Genomic DNA, 19,783 nt, shown 5'->3' with positions numbered 1-19,783 from the left:
CACCCCAGAAAGATAGAGTGAAAAATACACTTTTCCCTATACCTCTTACTAAGTATAGCTAAAACCACGAATATTATACATAAAACAAACATAAGAAGGCACTGAAAGGTAGAGAGAAAAAGACTGGCTATCAACCTCAGGATCAGAGGGACGAGATATATGGTAGCAGTTTCCTGGATTTTATTCGGCCTCCTGTGTCTCAGATGAGATGTTGGAGAAGCTGGATACTCAGAAATGCCAGGGAGCACAGACAAAACAAGCCCCCAGAAAAGCCTCTTGAGCCAAAGTTCCAGGAAGGGGCGGCAGACTGGTAAGACAGAAAACTTTTAGATAACAACCTCTTTACTATATCAAACATCACAGAAAATCTGTCTCTAACCCCACCAGGCCATCAAAGGTCAAGTGAGGAGCCCAGATTTCCACCTTTGTCAATCTGTAAGGAGGTTCCCCAATCCCGCTGACCGGGTTTGTCAGAGGAGACAGAGTGTGGAGCTGTGACTTTTACCCTGCTGGGCAGTAATGAGCCTCCTCTTTCTGCAGTGTCAGTGGAGACCTTGTAGAGAGCCTGGACTTCCGCTCACATCCAGTGGTAATAAGGTGGCACTCTCCCCCTTGACACTTGGGTGGTGTCAGAAGAGACGTAGTGAAGAATCAGGACCTTCATAATTGCCCAGCAGTAACAAGGCCATCTCCCAGTGGTGTCCATGAAAGGCCACGTGATGAGCAGTAATGAGGCAATCCTGACCCTCCCAGGCAGGGTGGCATCAGCCGAGAGAAGAGACTGAATTGCCATCCCTGCCCAGCAGTACAGAAAAGCACAACAGCTTCCAGGTGTCAATGGAGTAAGAACTTGAACTTCCAGCCCTGCTTGGCAGTAATGAAGTGGCATCTCCTGTTTCCCAATGCAGTGATGTTATAAGAGTTCTTCTAAAATGAGATCCAGAGTTTCTTAACACCCAAATTGTCCAAGTTTTGTTCAAAAATCATTAATTGTACCAAGAACTAGGAAAATCTCAACTTCAGTGAGAAAAGACTATCAATATATGTCAGCATCTGGTGACACAGATGTCAGAATTCTTTGATGTGGATTTTAAAACAGTCATCATAAAAATGCTTTAGCAAGCAATTATAAATGTATTCAAAGCAAGTGAAAAAAATAGACATTCTCAGTAAAGAAATAGAAGATATAAAGAATAACTATATGGAAATTTTAGAACTGAAAAACAAAATAACCAAAATAAAACACTCAATATATGTGGCCAAACAACAAAATGGAACAAACAGAGAAAATAACCCAGGAACTTGACAGAACAATAAAAATAACCCAATCTGAAAAACAGAGAGAATATAAACAGAAACTGAATGACCTACAGAACTATAACAAAAGATCTAACATTCATGTTATTAGAATGCAAGAAAGAGAGAAAAAAAGGTGGAACTGAAAATTTGAATAAAAATAATGGCTGAAAATTTTCCAAATTTGGCAAAAGCCATAAAACTACAGATTTAGGAAACTGAGTAAACACCAGAGTATGAACTCAAAGAAAACAGTACCAAGACACATCAAAGTCAAACATCTCAAAATTAAAGACAAAAATAAATTGTGAGAGTGGCAAGAGAGAAACAACATCTTTCCTACAGAGGAAAAACAATTTGAATAATAGCAGATTTCCCATGAAAAATAATGGAGGGCAGAAGGTTGTGGTACAACACTTTTCAAGTGCTGAAAGAAAGGAATTGTCAGTCCAGAATTCCATCTCCAGCGAAACTATATTTTTTAAAAATAAGGACATGAATCAAGAGATTCTCAGGTGAAGGAAAACTATTTGTCATCAAAAGACCTTCCCTAAAAGAATGGCTAAAGAAAGTTTCAAAACAGAATGAAAATGACAAAAAAAGAAATCTTGAAACATTAGTAAAGAAAAAGGAACAATAAAACGAAAAAGAAATGGGTAGAGGCTATAGATCTTTCTTCTCTTCCTGAGTTTTCTAACTTATCTTTGATGATTGAAACAAAAATAACAACACTGTCTGATGTGGCTCCAACTATATACAGAGGAAATATTTAAGACAATTATAAATGGTGGAGGGTAAAAATATGAAAAAGGGATAAGCTTTCTATACTTCACTCAAACTGGGAAAGATGCCAATACCAGTACATTATATGTTATGTATGTATAATGTAATACATAGAGCAGTCACTGAAAAAGCTATACAAAGAGATACACTCAAAAAATGTCATAGATAAATCAAAATAGAATTCTAAAAAAAAAAAAAAAATGTTCAAGTAGCTCATGGAAAGGGAGAAAAAAGAAAATAGAGAAATGGAAAACAGAGAGAACCAGCATGGCTCACGCGTGTAATCCTGGCACTTTGGGAGGCCGAGGCAGGCAGATAGCCTGAGATCAGGAGTTCAAGACCAGCCTGGCTAACGTGTCGAAACCCCATCTCTACTAAAAATACAAAAATGGGCATGGTGGTGCACACCTGAAGTCCCAGCTACTCGGGAGACTAAACCAGAAGAATTTCTTGAACCCAGGAGGTGGAGATTGCAGTGAGCCAAGATCACACCACTGCACTCCAGCCTGGGTGACAGAGCGAGACTCTGTCTCAAAAATAAAATTAAATTTAAATTAAAATAGCAGATTTAAGCCCCAAAATATCAATTATTACAATATAGTTAAAATTAGTACAATATTAAAAGACAGAGGTTGGTAGAGTGTATAATAAAATATGACTCACCGATATACTGTCTACAAAAGGCTCACTTCAATTATAATAACATACGTGGTTGAAAGTAAGGAATGAAAAATGATGTACCAAGCAAATATTAATCAAAAGAAAGGAGTGGCTTTACTAATATCAGATAAAACAGATTTGATAGCAAATAAAATTCTGAGGGACAGAAAGGAATAGTACACAATGACCTAAGGATTAATCCTCCAAGAAAACATAGCAGTCCTAATGTGCATGCATTGAACAACAGAGCTGCAAAGTAGGTGAGGCAAAAACTATAGAACTGAAAGGAGAAATAGACAAATCAATTGTAGTTGGAGACTTGAACACCTCTCCCTCAACAATTGATGGAACAACTAGATTGAAAATCAGCAAGGATACAAAAGAACTCAACACCAGTAGCATCTAATCAACATTTATAGAATATCCCATCCAACAGAGCAGAATACATGTTCTTTTCAAGCATCCATGGAATATATACCAAGATAGACCATATCCTGAGCCAGAAAACAAATGCTGACAAATTTAAAAGAATTGAAATCATACAGAATGTGTTCTGTTAACAAATGGAATCAAAGTAGAAATAAATAAGGGAAAGACAACTGGAAAATTTCCGATCTCTTGGAAACTAAACATACTTTTAAGTATCCCCTGGATGCTTAAATGGAAAACAGAGAGAACCAGCGTGGCTCATGCCTGTAATCCCAGCACTTTAGGAGGCCATGGATCAAAGAGGAAGACTCAAAGGATATTTTAAAATACATTGAACTGCATTAAAATGTAAATACAACATAACAAAATTTGTTGAACACAGCTAAAGCAGTACTGAAAGAGAAATTCATAGCAAAAATTTATAGTAAAAACATTTACATTAGAAAAAGAGGAAAAGTTACTCATCAACCAGGTAACTATCAACATCTATGGAAAAGGGATGAAACAAAAAGCCAAGAGCATTTAGGGAAGAAGTCTTCTCATAGTTTGAAAATCAGGAATGAGGCAGGACCACTCCCAAGTTTCCCAAAATGCCTCCCTCCATACCCTGCCTAAGTCCAGTGGTCTTCACCATTTAAAAAAGAATGGCTAACTCTCGGAGAGGAAAAGACCATCCATCAGAGTCACCCTGCATTCATAAGAGTGGTGCTGGTCTCCATGACACTCTACCAAGAGTACTAACTATATGATCTTGGACAAGCTATTTAATCTCTCTGTGCCCCAATTTCCTCATCTATAAAGTTGCAATGCTATTAGTGCCCAACTTCATAGGATAATGTAATTATAAATGAAGTAATACATATAAAATGCTGTTAGTGCCCAACTTCATAGGATGATGTAATTATAAATGAAGTAATAAATATAAGATGCATAGTAGTGCCTATCATTTTTCTTGAAAAAATAAGAATGTTTCAATGGTGGCAGCCCCAGATGCTAGTCTTATTTAAGATGCATCTCCTTGTGTTGAACATCCTTGAAACCTCTCAATTTCTATTTCTCCTTTGATCCCAATATGCAACACTGAAGGTGGATGTATCTGGCCTTACTTCTTCTACTGGTTCTTGTGAACAGCCATGTACAGCCCTGTCTCACACTGGCTGCTGCCCTGGAATTTTGCAACCCTCTGAAATCTTACCATTGGGAATGTTTCCTCCTTGTCCCCCGATTTTTTTAGTGGACGTATCATTTTTAGCTTATGGAGGTTTTTGAAGGCTGTCACTCTATGGGACTGGTAATGATTAGAAGCCCATTGCTCCTGCAAACACTGCTTTTCTTTATTTTCAACTGTTCTGTGTCTTGAGTAGTAGTTGTGTTGCTACATTGTTTTCTGCTGTAGAGAAATACGGCATTGGCATTTTGTTTTCCACTATGGTTCTCCCTTTTGCTTTCTGAAAGGCCCAGCCCGTTTTCCAATAGGTTAACTAGCTTAAGTCACCCTCCTTTCTTCTCTGATTCATTTTGGGCTGGGATGGTTTGTTGGATTTGAGCCCTTCTTTTAGTTCTGTTCTTTCTAGAAATATTTTTAAACATATGCCACTAGATTTTGTCCACTTGTTTGTCTCAGATCTGAGGAGACAAAATCAGTATACTCTGGGACTGCCCAAAGCATCAGTTATTCAGACCTATTTTGTCCACTGCCACTTCCTCAAGTGTCTCTGTCAAGACATTCTGCCATGTGACCAACAGTTCAGACATGTACACTATCCTGTTTTGCCTGGCCCCTTCAATGGCTCTCATATTAGTGTGCCTCACTTTAGAGCCATCATTCTGTAAATATTTCAGGCACGTTTCCTTGGGGCATAAGTAGCATTTGTATCTCCACCTCTGCATGAAGATGGCTGCCTCACCTTGAAACTCACTAAAACTACTTTGAGTACTCTGTATATTTGGTCCAATCTTATTACATATGTCTAGGTTTTCTGTAAGCATCCCATATAGTAGCCCATTCTTCATGGGATGGTTCCCAATTACTGAGCTATTTGTGGTTTTAAGATGGAACTTCTCAACTGTTGGTTGATCCTAGTTCTCTCCTTGAAGAAATCCAACAAAAGAGCCAAGATCTTCCAAGATCTCAGAGTGCAGTGTGGTCCAAACTTTCCAAGTTTGTTTTGATTTGCAAAAATTAAGATGTTTCTGCTTTCTCTAGTGTCTACTTTCAGAGCAATTGAATTCCCTGTGCATCTCCACTTCCCACTTGTATCAGCCTACCCAGGCCTTCAAAGCTCTATTTTATATTTAAATCTGACCAGTCTGCCTTCACAGATTGCACCATTTCTCCAAAGCAACACTCTCTTCTATCTTCCTTAATTTCGTTTTCATTATTTCAAGGCTTCTTTTTCTCATGACTGCATTTCCTCCTTGATTCACTGAGCCAGCCTAATTCCTAGAGACAGTGTGTTGCAAGGATGAACTTTAAATTGCCTGTGGGTTTGTAATAATTTCACTGAATTTTTTTCTTTCTCAAACTAAAAAGATAGCATATTAAAATTATCCTTTCATATTTCTTTTTCAGAAATAGAAATAAATTAGAAGTTTTTAATTTTTTTAAATTAATAGACTTTACAGTTTTAGATTTACAGAAAATTGAGCAGATAGTACAGAGTTCCCATATACCCTCCTTCCCCATGCAGTTCTCCCTACTGTTCACATTTTATATCAGTGTGGTGCATTTGTTATAATTAACCACTATTGGTGCGTTCTGAACTACAATCCATAGGTTGTGTTTTCACTCTTGTCTCATATAGTTTTTTCTTTAACTTTTTATTTTGAAATAATTACAGACTTACCCAAGTCGCAGTAGTAGTACAAAGTTTCTGTATACCCCTTAATCAATTTCACTTAATGTTAACATCACATCAGAATAATACTATTAACCAAACTGAATACTGTAATAGAATTTCACCAATTATTGCACTAATGTTCCTCTTTCTGTTCCAGGGTCCAATCCAGGATTTAACCTTTTATTTGGCTGTAACATCTCCTTGGTTTCATCATAGTCAACAATTTGATGTATATGTGTTCTTTAAAAAATTTTTTTAAAGACTTTGGTGAGATAACTCACATACCATACAATTTGCCTATTTAAAGTGTATTCAACACTTTAATAGCTGTTGGTACAGCTATTAAACAGCTTTTGGTACATTTACATAACTTTGCATCAACAACTATAAATTTTAGAATGTTATTCTCAAAAGAATCCCCCACCCTTTAGCCATCATCCTCCAATTTCCCCATTCCCCGCCCCGCCACAGCCCTAGGTAACCACTAATCAATCCAGTTTCTGTCTCTATAGATTTTTCTATTCTGGAAAATTCATATAAATTGAATCATACAATATGCGGTCTTTTGTGATTGGCTTCATTCACTTAGTATGAGGGTTTCAATGTTCATCTATGTTATAGATGTGTTGTAGCATGTATCAGTAATTCATTTGTTTTTATTGCTGAATAATATTCCATTATGTAGATACACTAGCTTTTATTGATCCATTTATCAATTGGTGCACATTTATGTTGTTTCTGCTTTTTGGCCATTATGAATAATATTGCTATGAACATTTGTAAATAAGTTTTTATGTAGACATGTTTTCATTGCTCTTGGGTACATCAATATCAGAACAGATTTTAAGACAAGGAGTATTACTAGAAACAAAAAGTCATATTTAATAACAATGAAAAGGTTAATATGCCAGGATATAAAAAATTGTAAATACACACACACACACACACACACACAAACTACAACAAGAAAGGCCGAAAAAGCACAATATAAAAATTGATTTAATTTAAAAGACAAATAGACAATTCAATCGTTTTAGCTGGTAATTTCAATATCTCTTTCTTAATAGTTGATATACCAACTAGAGAGAAATCAGTGAAGATATAGTAGACCCTAGCTAAACTCTTAACCAGGTTGACCTAACTGATACGTATAGAACACTTCACATAACAATAGCATAATACACCTTCTTTTCAAGTGCACATTTAATATGCTAGGCATAAAACAAGACTTAATAAATTGAAAAGGACTAAAATTATATAAGAATATTCTCCAACAATATTGGAATAAAATTACAAACAATCAACAGAAGAAATCTGAGAAATACCCATGTACTAGGAAATTAAACATTTCTAAATAATCCATGGTCAATAAGAAATCACAAGAGAAATTAGAAAATATCTCTAACTGAATGAAAATAAAAAGTACAACATGTCAAAAAGTATGATATGCAATTAAGTCAGTGCCTAGATGGAAATTTACAGCTTTAAATGCCTAGATTCAAAAGAAGAAAGATCTAAAATCAATAATCATAGTTTTTACCTCAAGAAGGTAAAGGAGGGAAAAAAATAAAGGGAAGAAAGAAAGGAAATTCAAAAGATCAGAGCAGAAATTAATAAAACATAATACAAAACACAACAGAAAAACTAAAATAAAGCAACAGCTTCTTGAAAGGGTAACAAAATTGACAAACTTCTAGGTAGACTGAGGATTTGGGGTGAGGGGAAGAAGAGAAAGGAAGGAAGGAAGGTGGGAGAGAGGGAGGGAGAGACAAGCAGCCAATTATAAAATCAAGAATAAGAGACATGACTACAGACTAACCATAAATTAAAAGAATTTTAAGAGACAATTACAAAAACTCACATTAGACAATTAGATGAAATGTACATGTTCCTAGAAAGATGCAAACTTCTAAAATGAGCTCAAAGAAGAAATATCCAAATATCTATATTGATAAAATATTTTTATTTTATCAGTAATCAGTAACTTAAAATCTTCTCCAAATGTGAAGGCCAATCCCAGTGGTTACACTGGTGAATTCTACTACACATTTAAGAAAGAAATAATACTAAATTCACTTAAGTCTTCAGAAATTACAGAAAAAAAAAGGAACCCTTTCCAATTAATTTAATAGAGCCAGTATTACCCTGATATCAAAGCCACACAAAAATCTTATGAGAAAATAAAACTACAGAACAATAGTCCTTTATGAATACAAACACAAAAATCCTTAGCAACATAGTAGCAAATCAAATCCAGCAATATATAAAATGCAATATATATCATGACAAAGCAGGGTCTATTCTGGGAATTCAAAGTTGGTTTAACCTCTGAAAGAATTCATGTACTACACTATATTAAAAAATACAAAAGTTATACGACCATGTCAACAGAAACAGAAAAACACATTGTCAAAATCCAACGCCCATTAATAATAACCATAAAAAAACTCTTAACAAACCAGAAAAAAAGGTAACTTCAATCTGATAAAAGGCATGTACCAAAAATTTAAAGATAACATCATCTTTAATAGTGAAAGACTGAATGTTTTCTCCCAAGGGAATGAGGCAAGAATGTCCACTCTCACCTCTTTTATTCATATTGGACTGAATGATCTTGCCTGTGCAATAATGCAATGAGAAATAAACATATACACATTAATAAAGAATAAATAAATGTGTCTGTATTCATAGAAAACATAATTTATATAGAAAATCTTAGGGAATATACAAAAATTCTAGGACTAATGAGTGATTTTAGCAGATATAAGATTTTAAAAACTCAATTATATTTATCTGTTCTAGTAGTAAAACATGTAAAAATGAAATTAAGAAAACAGTTCCATTTAAAATATAATCAAGAAAAAATACTTAGAAATAAATTTAACAAAATAAGTGCAAAATCTGAACACTCAAAATTACAAGAAAACTGCTGAGAAAAAAATACATAGATTCTACACAAATGTAGAAATATACCATGCTCCTGGATCAGAAGATTCAATATTGTTGAGACAGCAATTGATCTATAGATTCAGTGCAATTCCTGTCAAAATTCCAGCAGGTTTTAAAAGAAGCTGACAAGCTGATCCTAAAATGTTTATGGAAGTGCAAAAATAAAATCTAGAATTAGCAAAAACATTTTATGGAACAACATAATTAGAATTTTTCTACCTGATTCCAAACCTCACTAGAAAGCTATAGTAATTAAGACAGTCTCATGTTGGCATAAGGATAGACATATATATTAGTGGAAAAAGAATATAGGATGCAGAAATAAACTAACATAACTATGGTTACTTTTCTCTCAAGAAAGGCACTAAGGTAATTCAAAGGGAAAAAAGATAATCTTTTCAACAAATGGTACTGGAGCAATTGGATATCGACATGGAAATTAAAACAATAAGACAGGCCAGGTGCTGTGGCTCACACCTGTAATCCCAGCACTTTGGGAGGCTTAGGCAGGTGGATCACCTGAGGTCTGCAGTTCAAGACCAGCCTGGCCAATATGGTGAAACCCCGTCTCTACTAAAAATACAAAAATTAGCTGCGTGTGGTGGCTCGTGCCTGTAATCCCAGCTACTCAAGAGGCTGAGGCATGAGAATCACTTGAACTGGGGAGGTGGAGGTTGCAGTGAGCCGAGATCACACCACTGCACTCCAGCCTGGGGGACAGAGTGAGACTCTGTCTCAAAAAAAAAAAAAAAAAAAAAAAACCAGTAAGATAGCACTGCACACTTAAACAGCTAAAATCTTAAACACTAACACTACCAAATGCTGGCAAGGATATGGAGCAAGTGAAACTCTCATTCAATTGACCATGTTTTTTAGGTCTATATCTGGATTCTCTATTTTTGTACCATGGATCTACATCTCTATCTTTATGCCATGTCTACACTGTCTTGATGATTGAAGCTTTATAATAAGCCTCAAAATTAGAAATTGGATTACCTCCAACTTTGTTCTTCTTGAAATTTCTTTGGCTATTCTAGGTCCTTTGCATTTTCATATAAATTGTAGAATAAGCTTGATAATCTATTTCAAAAAGTCTTCTGGGATTTTAAGTAGGATTGCATTATATTTACAGGTCAATTTTGGGAGAACTGACATTTCAGCAACACTGAGTCTTCCAATCCATTATCCTGGTATATCTTTCTATTTATTTGTGTCATCTTTAATTATCCTCAGCATTGTTTTTTTAGTTTTCTGCATATATCTTAAACATTTTTAAAAATTTATCCCTATTTATATTTTGATACTGCTGAAAATGGCATTTATTTCTAAATTCTAATTTCCAATTGCCCATTGCTAATGCACAGAAATATTAGATCTGGTAGCATTTTGGTAGATTCCTTAGACTTTTCCAGGTACAAAACATGTCAGCTAAAAATGTTTCTTCTTCCTTTCCAATTGGTTTACTTTTATTTTCTTTTCTTTATTGCCCAGTTCCATCTTACACTGGCAGGACCTCCAATACAATGCTGGATAGAAGTGGTGATAGTGGACGTTCTTGCTTTGCCCCTCATCTTAGGGAGGGACATATTCTTTTGCCACTATGATGTTAGATTAAGTTTCTTGGTATATGCCCTTTGCATAGTTATAAATTATAAATTTCTTTCTAATCTTTGTTTTCTGATCATTTTAAATCATGAATGGATGTTGAAATTTGTGAAATACTTTTCATTTATTGAGATTAACATATACTTCGTATTTTTTTTTTTTTTTTGAGGCGGAGTCACGCTCTGTCGCCCAGGCTGGAGTGCAGTGGCGTGATCTCGGCTCACTGCAAGCTCCGCCTCCCGGGTTCACACCATTCTCCTGCCTCAGCCTCCGGAGTAGCTGGGACTACAGGCGCCCGCCACCACGCCCAGCTAATGTTTTTGTATTTTTTAGTAGAGACAGGGTTTCACCGTGTTAACCAGGATGGTCTCGATCTCCTGACCTTGTGATCCGCCCACCTCGGCCTCCCAAAGTGCTGGGATTACAGGCGTGAGCCACCGCACCTGGCCATAGTTTGTATTCTTTTATTGACCTGTTTTATTGCATTGTTAAATTATTAAGCCAACTTCATATTCCTAGGAAAATACTCAACCTGATCTTGATGTATTATCCTTTATATTGCTGGGTTTGGTTTGCTAATATTTTGCTGAGGATTTTTTACCTACACTCAGGAGGAATATGTATTGATCTTTTTTTTTTCTGGTTTTGGCACGAGGTCAAAGTTCATCTCAAGACATAAGATACTAAATGCTTTCTTGTACTTTCTGCCAGTGTTGACATAAAATCGAGATTACATTTTCCTTAAATGTTATAATAGAATTCATATTTAGACCTGAAGGTTTTTTCTATTGTTTTGAGAGAGGGCCTTGCCCTGTCACCCAGGCTGGAGTGCAGTGGCACAATCACCACTCACTGCAGCCTCAACCACCTGGGCTCAAAGCGATCCTCCCACCTCAGCCTCTTGAGTAGCTAGGACTACAGGCAGGTGCCACTACACCTAGCAATTGTTTATTATTATTATTTTACTTTTTGTAGAAACAGGGTGTTATTATGTTGCCCAGGCTGGTCTGGAATCCCTGGGCTCAAGTGATACTTTTGTTTTGGCCTCCCAAATTGCTGAGATTACAGGCATGAGTCACTGTGCTCAGCCTAGATTTTTAATTATAAATTCTACTTCTGCGATTTGTTTTTTCGGTAATTTGTGTCCTTTGAGGGATTTTCCCATTTCAGCTAAGCCTCAAATTTATGGAAGTGTATTCACAGTGTTTTCAAAAACTGTTGGATCCACAGTAATGTCCCCCTCCTCCATTCTAATTACTTATCAATCTCCAAGAGAGTATCAATTTTTGTTCTGTTCCAAGAACCAGCTTTCTATCTATATCTGTATTTTGTTCATTTAGTATTTCATTGGTTCCAGCACTGTCATTATTTCCTTGCTATTATGCTTATTTGGCTTTAATTTGCTCTTTATCTTCTGGTTTCTTAAGGTGAAATCTTTTATCAGTGATTTTGTACTTTTATAAATATAAGCAAAGCTGTAATTTCTAACATTGATTGAGGTGTATCCCACAAATTTTAGCATGTTGTTTTCATTTTCATTCTATTTAAAATATTTTCTAATTTTACCTGTAACATTTTTTTTCTTGGGCTCATGGGTTATTTAGAAGTACACTGTTTAATTCCCTAACATTTGGGAACTTTTCCAGATTATCTTCCTGGTATTGATTTCCAATTTAATTCAGTTGTGGTCAGACAGCATATTGTGCATGATTTCAATTATTTTACATTTATTGAGACTTTTATATTTACCTTTATTGAGACATATTGTTTTATGGCCTAGTATATAGTCTATCATCTTTACTGTTCCATGTACACTTAAAAAGAAAATGTATGTTCTTGTGTTGTTGGAAAGAATGTTCCATAAATGTCCATTTTAAGTCATTTTGGGTGATCATTTTTGCTTAAGTCTTCTATTAATATATCTTGACTTTGTCTACTTGTTCTATCAATTAGTGTTAAATTAGGAGGGGTGCAATGTTCAACTACAATTGTAAATTTTTCTATTTATTCAGTGATATTAGTGTTTGCGGTGTGTATTTTGATGCTTTTTAAAATTGCAATGCACCATTTTTTGTGGACAAAAGTATGAGAGGGTGATAAAGACCTATAATTACAGAAAACAATATTCTGTTAGTAAGTAACGTGGAAAGGCAGAAGGAAGAATATAAACATATGTAAAATTTCTGAATGTTAAAGATTGCTCATGTATTTTAAAAACAGATGTTGGTAAGTAACAAAACTGTATTCTGATTCTATTGTATACATTTAAAAATAATGTAACTGGTTTATTTGAATGTCAATATTTGCAAATTGGAAATCATCCTTTGCAATAGTTTAAATTTACAAACAACTTCAAATGGAAGAATCGAAGCCCCATTGCTCATGGCAGTGTCTTCAATTATGCATATTTATATTAGCTTTTTCCCTCCCCTCCCACACCTTTGTTTCTCCCTCATTTCAACTTCCTTGGATCATTTCCTGAATAAACTAAGTACAATCAAGTCTTATCTCTTGCTCTACTTTCAGGAGTACCCAAAGACAGGTGTACCAGGAGTGAAATGCTTTAGAGAGGCCACTTACAGTCAAAAGATATAAGAAGACCACTGTTTTAATTAACAAGCATCATCTATTTCCCAAAAACCCCTCCACCTACAAGTCTAATTATCTTTCATCTCCTTGTACTCTCTGATAGCACCTATCTTGTTGAAAAATATTTTTATGCTTCCATTAGTCTATGGACTGTGATCTTATTAATCCCATATCCATCCCCAGCCTCTAAGCTTAATAGCTGGCACATGGACAACCCTAATGTCTAATGAAATTTCTATTTATTTAGTAACAGTTTCTAGGTACTTTATTTGCTTTACTTAATTCTCAAAACAAGGCTCTAAGCTGGGCATTATTCCCATTTTACAGATAAGGATAGTAAAGTTCCAAAAGATCACACTGCTAGTAAATTGCCAGAGTGAAAATTTGAGTCCAAGACTGCAAAGTTCGTGCCTGTTCCACTATATTATTAATCACTGATGTAGTTCCTCCATATCTTGGTACAATGCAGGATACCATGAAAGGCTTTCAGTAATGGATCACTTCTCATAGGAAAAGAAATGAAGTTTGAAGGGTTGTCTGGGTTTACAGAGGGACAATAAACAGTGGAGAATCTTCCAGAAGAGGAAAACAATACGAAGGTAATAGAGGAAAACAAGTGTGGTCCATTTAACAGTGAGGCTACATTTAAATAACTTTGAGGATTATGCAAATTGCAAAAGATCCAGATTACAAAGACCTGACATGGTTTGAAACAGGGAGTCACTAGACATTCCAGAGCAGAAAACTGAAATGACAAGAATAGTTGAAGCACATATGCTGGAAAGACTATGAACTTGAATAGCACAGGATTTGAATCCTGAACCTGCCCCCTTATGTCTTATCCAGGATGTTTCTAAATGTCTCTATCCCTCAGCCTCATCTAGAAAATGATCATTTTACCTTATTTTATGAACAAATTAGATACTGCAGGTAACATGTACAATGCATGGAACATGTGCAATGCATGGAACAGTCTGGCAGTGACAACTGTGATGAATTAGAATAAAGGCAAAGTTACAGTTTTAGAGGTCAGTGGTAATATCTTCATGACATTATTTTATAAAAAATGTTGGACCTTCAGTAGGATTCAGAAGTAAGAAGACAACATTATCTGTTTTAATGATATGGATATGAGGGAGGACTCGGTGTTTGAAGCCTGGACTCTTAGGGTAACGTTATTAACGGAGACAGTGAAGTTGGCAGGAGACTTCGTTTATTGGAGGGGAAATAGTATGCTTCATTTTGAACATGTGAAATATGAACATCTGAGAGGAAATAAGACAGTGGAAATAAGATGAATGTTAGGAAAAGGGGTTTTACCTGAAATTTAAAGAATAACCAAGTTGTTTTCAAAGTACATTACTCTTAAGTTTGGAGATAAGTCAGTAGAACCACAAACAAGTATGAGGAAGTACAAGTTTATCAGTAACATACCAAGAGGGAGCCTTCTCTACCAATGCTCATTCTGTTCTGCCTGGTGGCAAATAAAACATTGTCTTTTCAAGAAACACTCTCTCTAGTTTATTGCTTCTATTTAAATACATATAGTGATATTTAAAAAGACTAAAAGAAAATAATCTCATCTGAAACTTTTCACAATGGATTGACTTCTCAGAAACTAATTCATTCTCTTAAAGAAAAGGCTCAGCGCACTAGTTGTGAAAGGCTTCAATTGATTGATATACTCTATATTAAATGAAAATATGCATAAAAATAATTTGATTTAAAGATCTAAATTTTAAAATTCAGATTTCCAGTTCGTATACATATAAGCAGAGCAAAAATTTCAGTAATCTAATAATGGAATTTTCGATTTGCTGGCTAACAAATAAATTGATCTAATTTTTAGAAACTACAAGAACAAATGTGCATGAATTTAACCGTGTTCACCAGGAATCGAGAGGATGAATGTTACTAGGTACAAAGGGTCTTCTGTGTGTGTGACAAGAATCTAGGCAACACCATTATTCATAGGTTAAGGATGCTATTTGCTCCATATCTGAAAAAAAGAAGATATAAATTCAATGTCTAGAATGTAGCCATGACAGGGAAAATATTAGAGCCATTATTTTAAAACGCAAAGGAAAAATAATAGTATCAATCATAAAATATAGACATTAGCAAATTTACTCCACACATGGAATACAGGCACTACTTTTTTACTTTGATATGCAAATTTAAGCAATTACCCCACAATACCACCTCTGCTAAAGCTTTTCATTTATCAGTAAGATCTTTTACAAAGTTAAAGTATGACAAGTAAATACACAGGACTATATTTTCTGTCTGTTGATCTTTGGCACATTTGTCAAGTTGGAGAATCTCAAAAGGCAATAAAAATTTCTGACTGTTCTGCACATTCTTTTAATCTTTACATCAAAATATAAGGCCGCAAAAAGGCAAGCTGAAATTTTAGGATATGTGGAATAGTTTTAATAAAGAGTTTTACATACAGTACCCTTACATATAGAACAATGTGTTTTCAAATTTAAATAATATCTGAATGTACAGTGGCATGTATTCTTATCAAAGATAAATTCAAGTTTACTGTCTATCAGTTCTAAAATGCATTTATACAGATTGCGAGAACTGATAAACAGAATGAGGCATAAAATATTCAAGTGTTATGTCACCAAATAGCCTCCTCTTAACAGTCTTTTTCCCCTTTTAAAAAAATTTCAAAACCTATACATACATTTTTAATTTTTAAAAACAGTCTGTTAAAAGGTAACATTTCATGTTAACCACCAATTCGTGTAGTCTATAGTAATAAAACTAGATATGTGATATAAATATGTGTAGATTATGTACATATGTACGTTGAGTGTTTGTTTAAAACAAGCATACACACTTACGCATACCTGCGTATGTAGCACTGGGGGCGCATACAACTCACATGAGTACTGGCAGACAGTAGGACCTAGGCTCAAAATCCAGCAAGAGCTAACACAGCAACTTAGTTGCCTTTGGTTTCAGAAATTTGTCCATTTGTGATCAAAGCTAAAAGTTTTGAGTGTGCATGTATTTTTTAAAAATAAAATTCATCTTCAGAAATGAAGCTTTTCCAGTATTCCACTACTAGCAGTTAAAAAAATCCACAGCCACAAATTATTTTGATATTCTGTCACTCCTCATCCCAGCTGAGGTTATTTACAATGTTGGTTTTTTTTTTTTTTTTTTTCTCTGAAGGCAAACACCAAGCATACTCAGGATCAAACTGTACATTGAGCCTGAATACTGCTATTCAACTATATATATGATATATATAGTATAGGTGATATATAGGTTTTGGATGGACTGGTGGCATTACGTTAAGACTTAGGGTGGGAGAACTCCCACAATATTTAAAATTCTCTTTCCAGCAGAATCATGATCACTTGGCACATCAGACCCTTCTGCAAGCCAGTTTGTTTTTAATGAGCTTAATGCCTGCAATGTATTCCAATTATTTGGTGTTTGTTTTTTAAATACATTCATAATGAAGTAAGAATTCCACAACTGTTTTCCCCAGAAGTGAGACTTCTACTGTCAGTTTTCTGATTAAGAACATTCATCGCCCAAGAAACAGCTCATGATCCTATAAAAGTTTAAATACCCTAAATTTCCGTACAGCTGGATCAACTGCTGAGAAGACAGTTCTTAGAGCAACCCTGTAGAATTCTCCAGAATTTAAATTTCCTTTACAATTTTGTTTTTGGCCAAGTGCTGGTTTATAAACGTAGATCTTTCTATTAAAAACTATATAAATATACCATATTTCTTTCTACAGGTATCTTGAGCTTCATGTAAGCAACTACTCAAAAATTCTGCCAACTTGAAATCCCTTAGTATACATTATATTCTACTTCATTGTTCCTTGGCATATAACACATTCTCATTTGCAGCTTGCTCATGAATTTGTTTTTAAATACTAGCTTCCTTGATAAAGTTGTTCTTCATTTTTCTTTCCAAGGTGCCATCCTATTGACATCACAAATCAGTGAATGACCAGACATTACTAAGCTTTTAAATTATCCACTTAGCCATCACATGGATAATAAAAATGCTTTGACTGAAGAAAGCCACATTCTTTCATTAAGTGTTCACTGTTGTCATACAGAGCAAAGAGTTGCTATCTGCTGTACTTTGCCCATGTCAATTAGGAGCTGTTTTATGTGGCGTTTAAGTTGGGGCAATCTTGCAAGAGGATCTGGTGGTTCCAACTCCCCTGTGAAATCAAGCCAGCTTTCCAGAACTAAAAGAGAGAAGAAAATAAACAAATTTAAACTGCAACTGGAAGAACAGACAGAAAACGAAACAATTAGAAAGCTGGAGCTGTGATGGAGTTAAGGGTTCACTTCCCCGTCTTTAGAAGGCCAACATACTCAAGACATTTCCGAGAGGTTAGCGTCCTGTCATCCCACCCCACAGAGTTCTAGTCCCTCTTGGCAATTTTTATCTGTCATTTAAGATAATTTTCCCCTTTATATATATAGGAATTATATATTTTTATATATAAGGGGGAAAATACATATACACACACACATAAACATATACACACACTAACTTCATTTTGAAGGTCTCCTTTTACTCACTTCTGGAATAAGATACAACAGTTCCCTATGTCTGCTCAAGCTTTCTATTAATTTAGACTTGTCATCTCTACACAAAACATACCTAATCATATTTTTTAATCCAGAAGTTCTTTTTAACAAAGAAAAGGAAGTAGCAACTTCTCAGTGTTCTTTTCAGTTCCACTATTTTAACACTACATTTTAAAAGACACACAAGCATATTAAAATTCTAGGCAGAATGCAATTGATTATATTCTGTAGTTTTTATTAATGTTTCCTTTGGAAATCTACCCTAATAATATGAACTAGTGTCAAGATGCATTTTCTTTTCTTCAAACATCGACTCAAAACATTACATTAACTCTACAGTTAGCTTACACCCAGATGGAAGAGGCTTCTAAAATGGGTTTCCATTTTCTCTCTTATTCTCTCAAGGGGGAAAAAAAGGAGTAGGAGCTCTAACTTAGTATAGAGGAGAGGTATCATGTGCTTATGCCAAATTAAAAAAAGTAAAGTTGGGGTGCAGAATATCGTCTATGATGTTAGGAAGAAACAGGAGTCAGAAAGCATTAAGAACAACACAGACTGAGAATCAGGTAATCTAAGTTACTCTAGTTTCTCAACTATAAAGTCATGAGAGTATCTTTCTTGCTCACTTTTCAGGCCTCCTGTGTGATGATACAACTTTAAAATATAAAAGAAAACCACTTAAGGTTTACCTACTTAACTTTGTAGAAGTTTTTGTTAATTTAACAAGTGCTAACCAAAGTAAAAAATATTCAAAATGTTTTCACATTTCAAACATGCTTAAATTCCTTATGTTGACTTCCAAAGAAAGCTTAGTTCAATGAAACTAATAAATTTATCCATAAGTGATCTATCTGGAGCCTGGCAGATAGACAGTATTTAATAAATATCCACCTTAAAAAAATAAAAACCACCTAAGATCATACCCAGTCATATTGTTTTAAGCGTAAAAGATCCCAAATGTGTTAAATACAATACAAAGGGAGTAATAAAGCCCCATCGGTATGGAGAGTATCTGCAGTTTTCATCCCATAATTTAAGAATTTTAAGTAACTTCTTCATAGTAACAATAAATTCACTATAGTAACTGTATTCTAGTTCTTTCTTAAATTACCATCGACTTCTTTTTCTATTAGGTCCATCCTGCTGGTAACTTCATTCTGCACATTTTCTATGTGTGTAAGGAGATTGAGCTGCCACTGAAGATGTGAGTCTCCTGGGTCTTCGGTGCCCTTTTTATCATTATAAACAAATACTGTATTCCCTTCAGCTGGATTCTTCTCCAAAGGACCATTGGAAAATAAACACAAAGAACGGGATGAAATGCAGTCATTGAGGTAAGGATACATGAAACACCTCATCAGTGGTAACAGTTAGTGAGATCCAATCTGACTCCTGGGGTATCTTTAAAGAAGTACTGCTACATAACCAAATTCCAGCTGGTGGTTCTTAAGAGCAGATGCACCCACCACCTCCCTCCACTATGCCTCGCATGGTGCTACACAGGCAAGAAGCCTTCAATAAAATGCACTAAATAAATGAAGTCACTAATTCTCTTCTATAATTAGAATTCCTGACTAATTTAGACTGGCCTCTTCCTCAATTAATCTCAACTGGTGATATAAGCGGACATAAGAGGGGAAAGCAATGATGAAAAGAAATCAAGAGCATTTCCAAAGACCAGTATAAAATCTAATTAACTATAGACTGGACTTTACTGTTACAGTACAGTAAATCAATGAGGGGAGAGAAAGGCAAAAACCTTTTACAAGTTTCAAAAGTACAAACTACTTCTCACACACACACACACGCGCACACACACAGACACACAATGTGCGTTTAGATTTGCCAGAGATAACTCATTTTGCACAAGGGATATTAATTAAACAAAATAACTCACCACAAACTTTATGATACGAAATACAAATGTTCCAGTTCAGTTAAGTACTTATTTACAGTAATTACTTGTTAAGGAATGCAGAAAAATAAAAAAATAAAAAACAACTAATTTTAAAGTGGCCTCATTAATTGAAAATCAGTAAAAAATAAAGG

The 19,783-nt window shown here is 34.9% G+C and overlaps 1 protein-coding gene across 16 annotated transcripts in view; it reads right to left on the bottom strand.

The window, feature by feature from the left end:
* Positions 1-14,347: 14,347 nt before the first annotated feature.
* PHF20L1 (PHD finger protein 20 like 1) overlaps positions 14,348-19,783 on the bottom strand; it is a 73,618-nt gene continuing 68,182 nt past the window's right edge. For 12 of the 16 annotated variants that reach the window (XM_054518851.2, XM_024251058.3, XM_054518852.2 and 9 more), the window contains 2 exons: positions 18,846-19,011; positions 14,348-17,385 (listed from right to left, as the gene is read on the bottom strand). In XM_054518851.2, coding sequence (XP_054374826.2) covers positions 17,243-17,385; positions 18,846-19,011 — 309 coding nt within the window. In that variant the 3' untranslated portion in view covers positions 14,348-17,242. The remainder of the gene's footprint in view (positions 17,386-18,845; positions 19,012-19,783) is intronic. The other 4 variants (XM_024251060.3, XM_054518853.2, XM_054518847.2 and 1 more) reach the window with 1 other exon arrangement.

The sequence above is a fragment of the Pongo abelii genome, chromosome 7 (genome assembly GCF_028885655.2).
Source record: "Pongo abelii isolate AG06213 chromosome 7, NHGRI_mPonAbe1-v2.0_pri, whole genome shotgun sequence".
Classification (NCBI taxonomy): domain Eukaryota; kingdom Metazoa; phylum Chordata; class Mammalia; order Primates; family Hominidae; genus Pongo; species Pongo abelii.
Note: the sequence above shows the minus strand (reverse complement) of the source record. Positions and strands in the feature narration are given on the sequence as shown.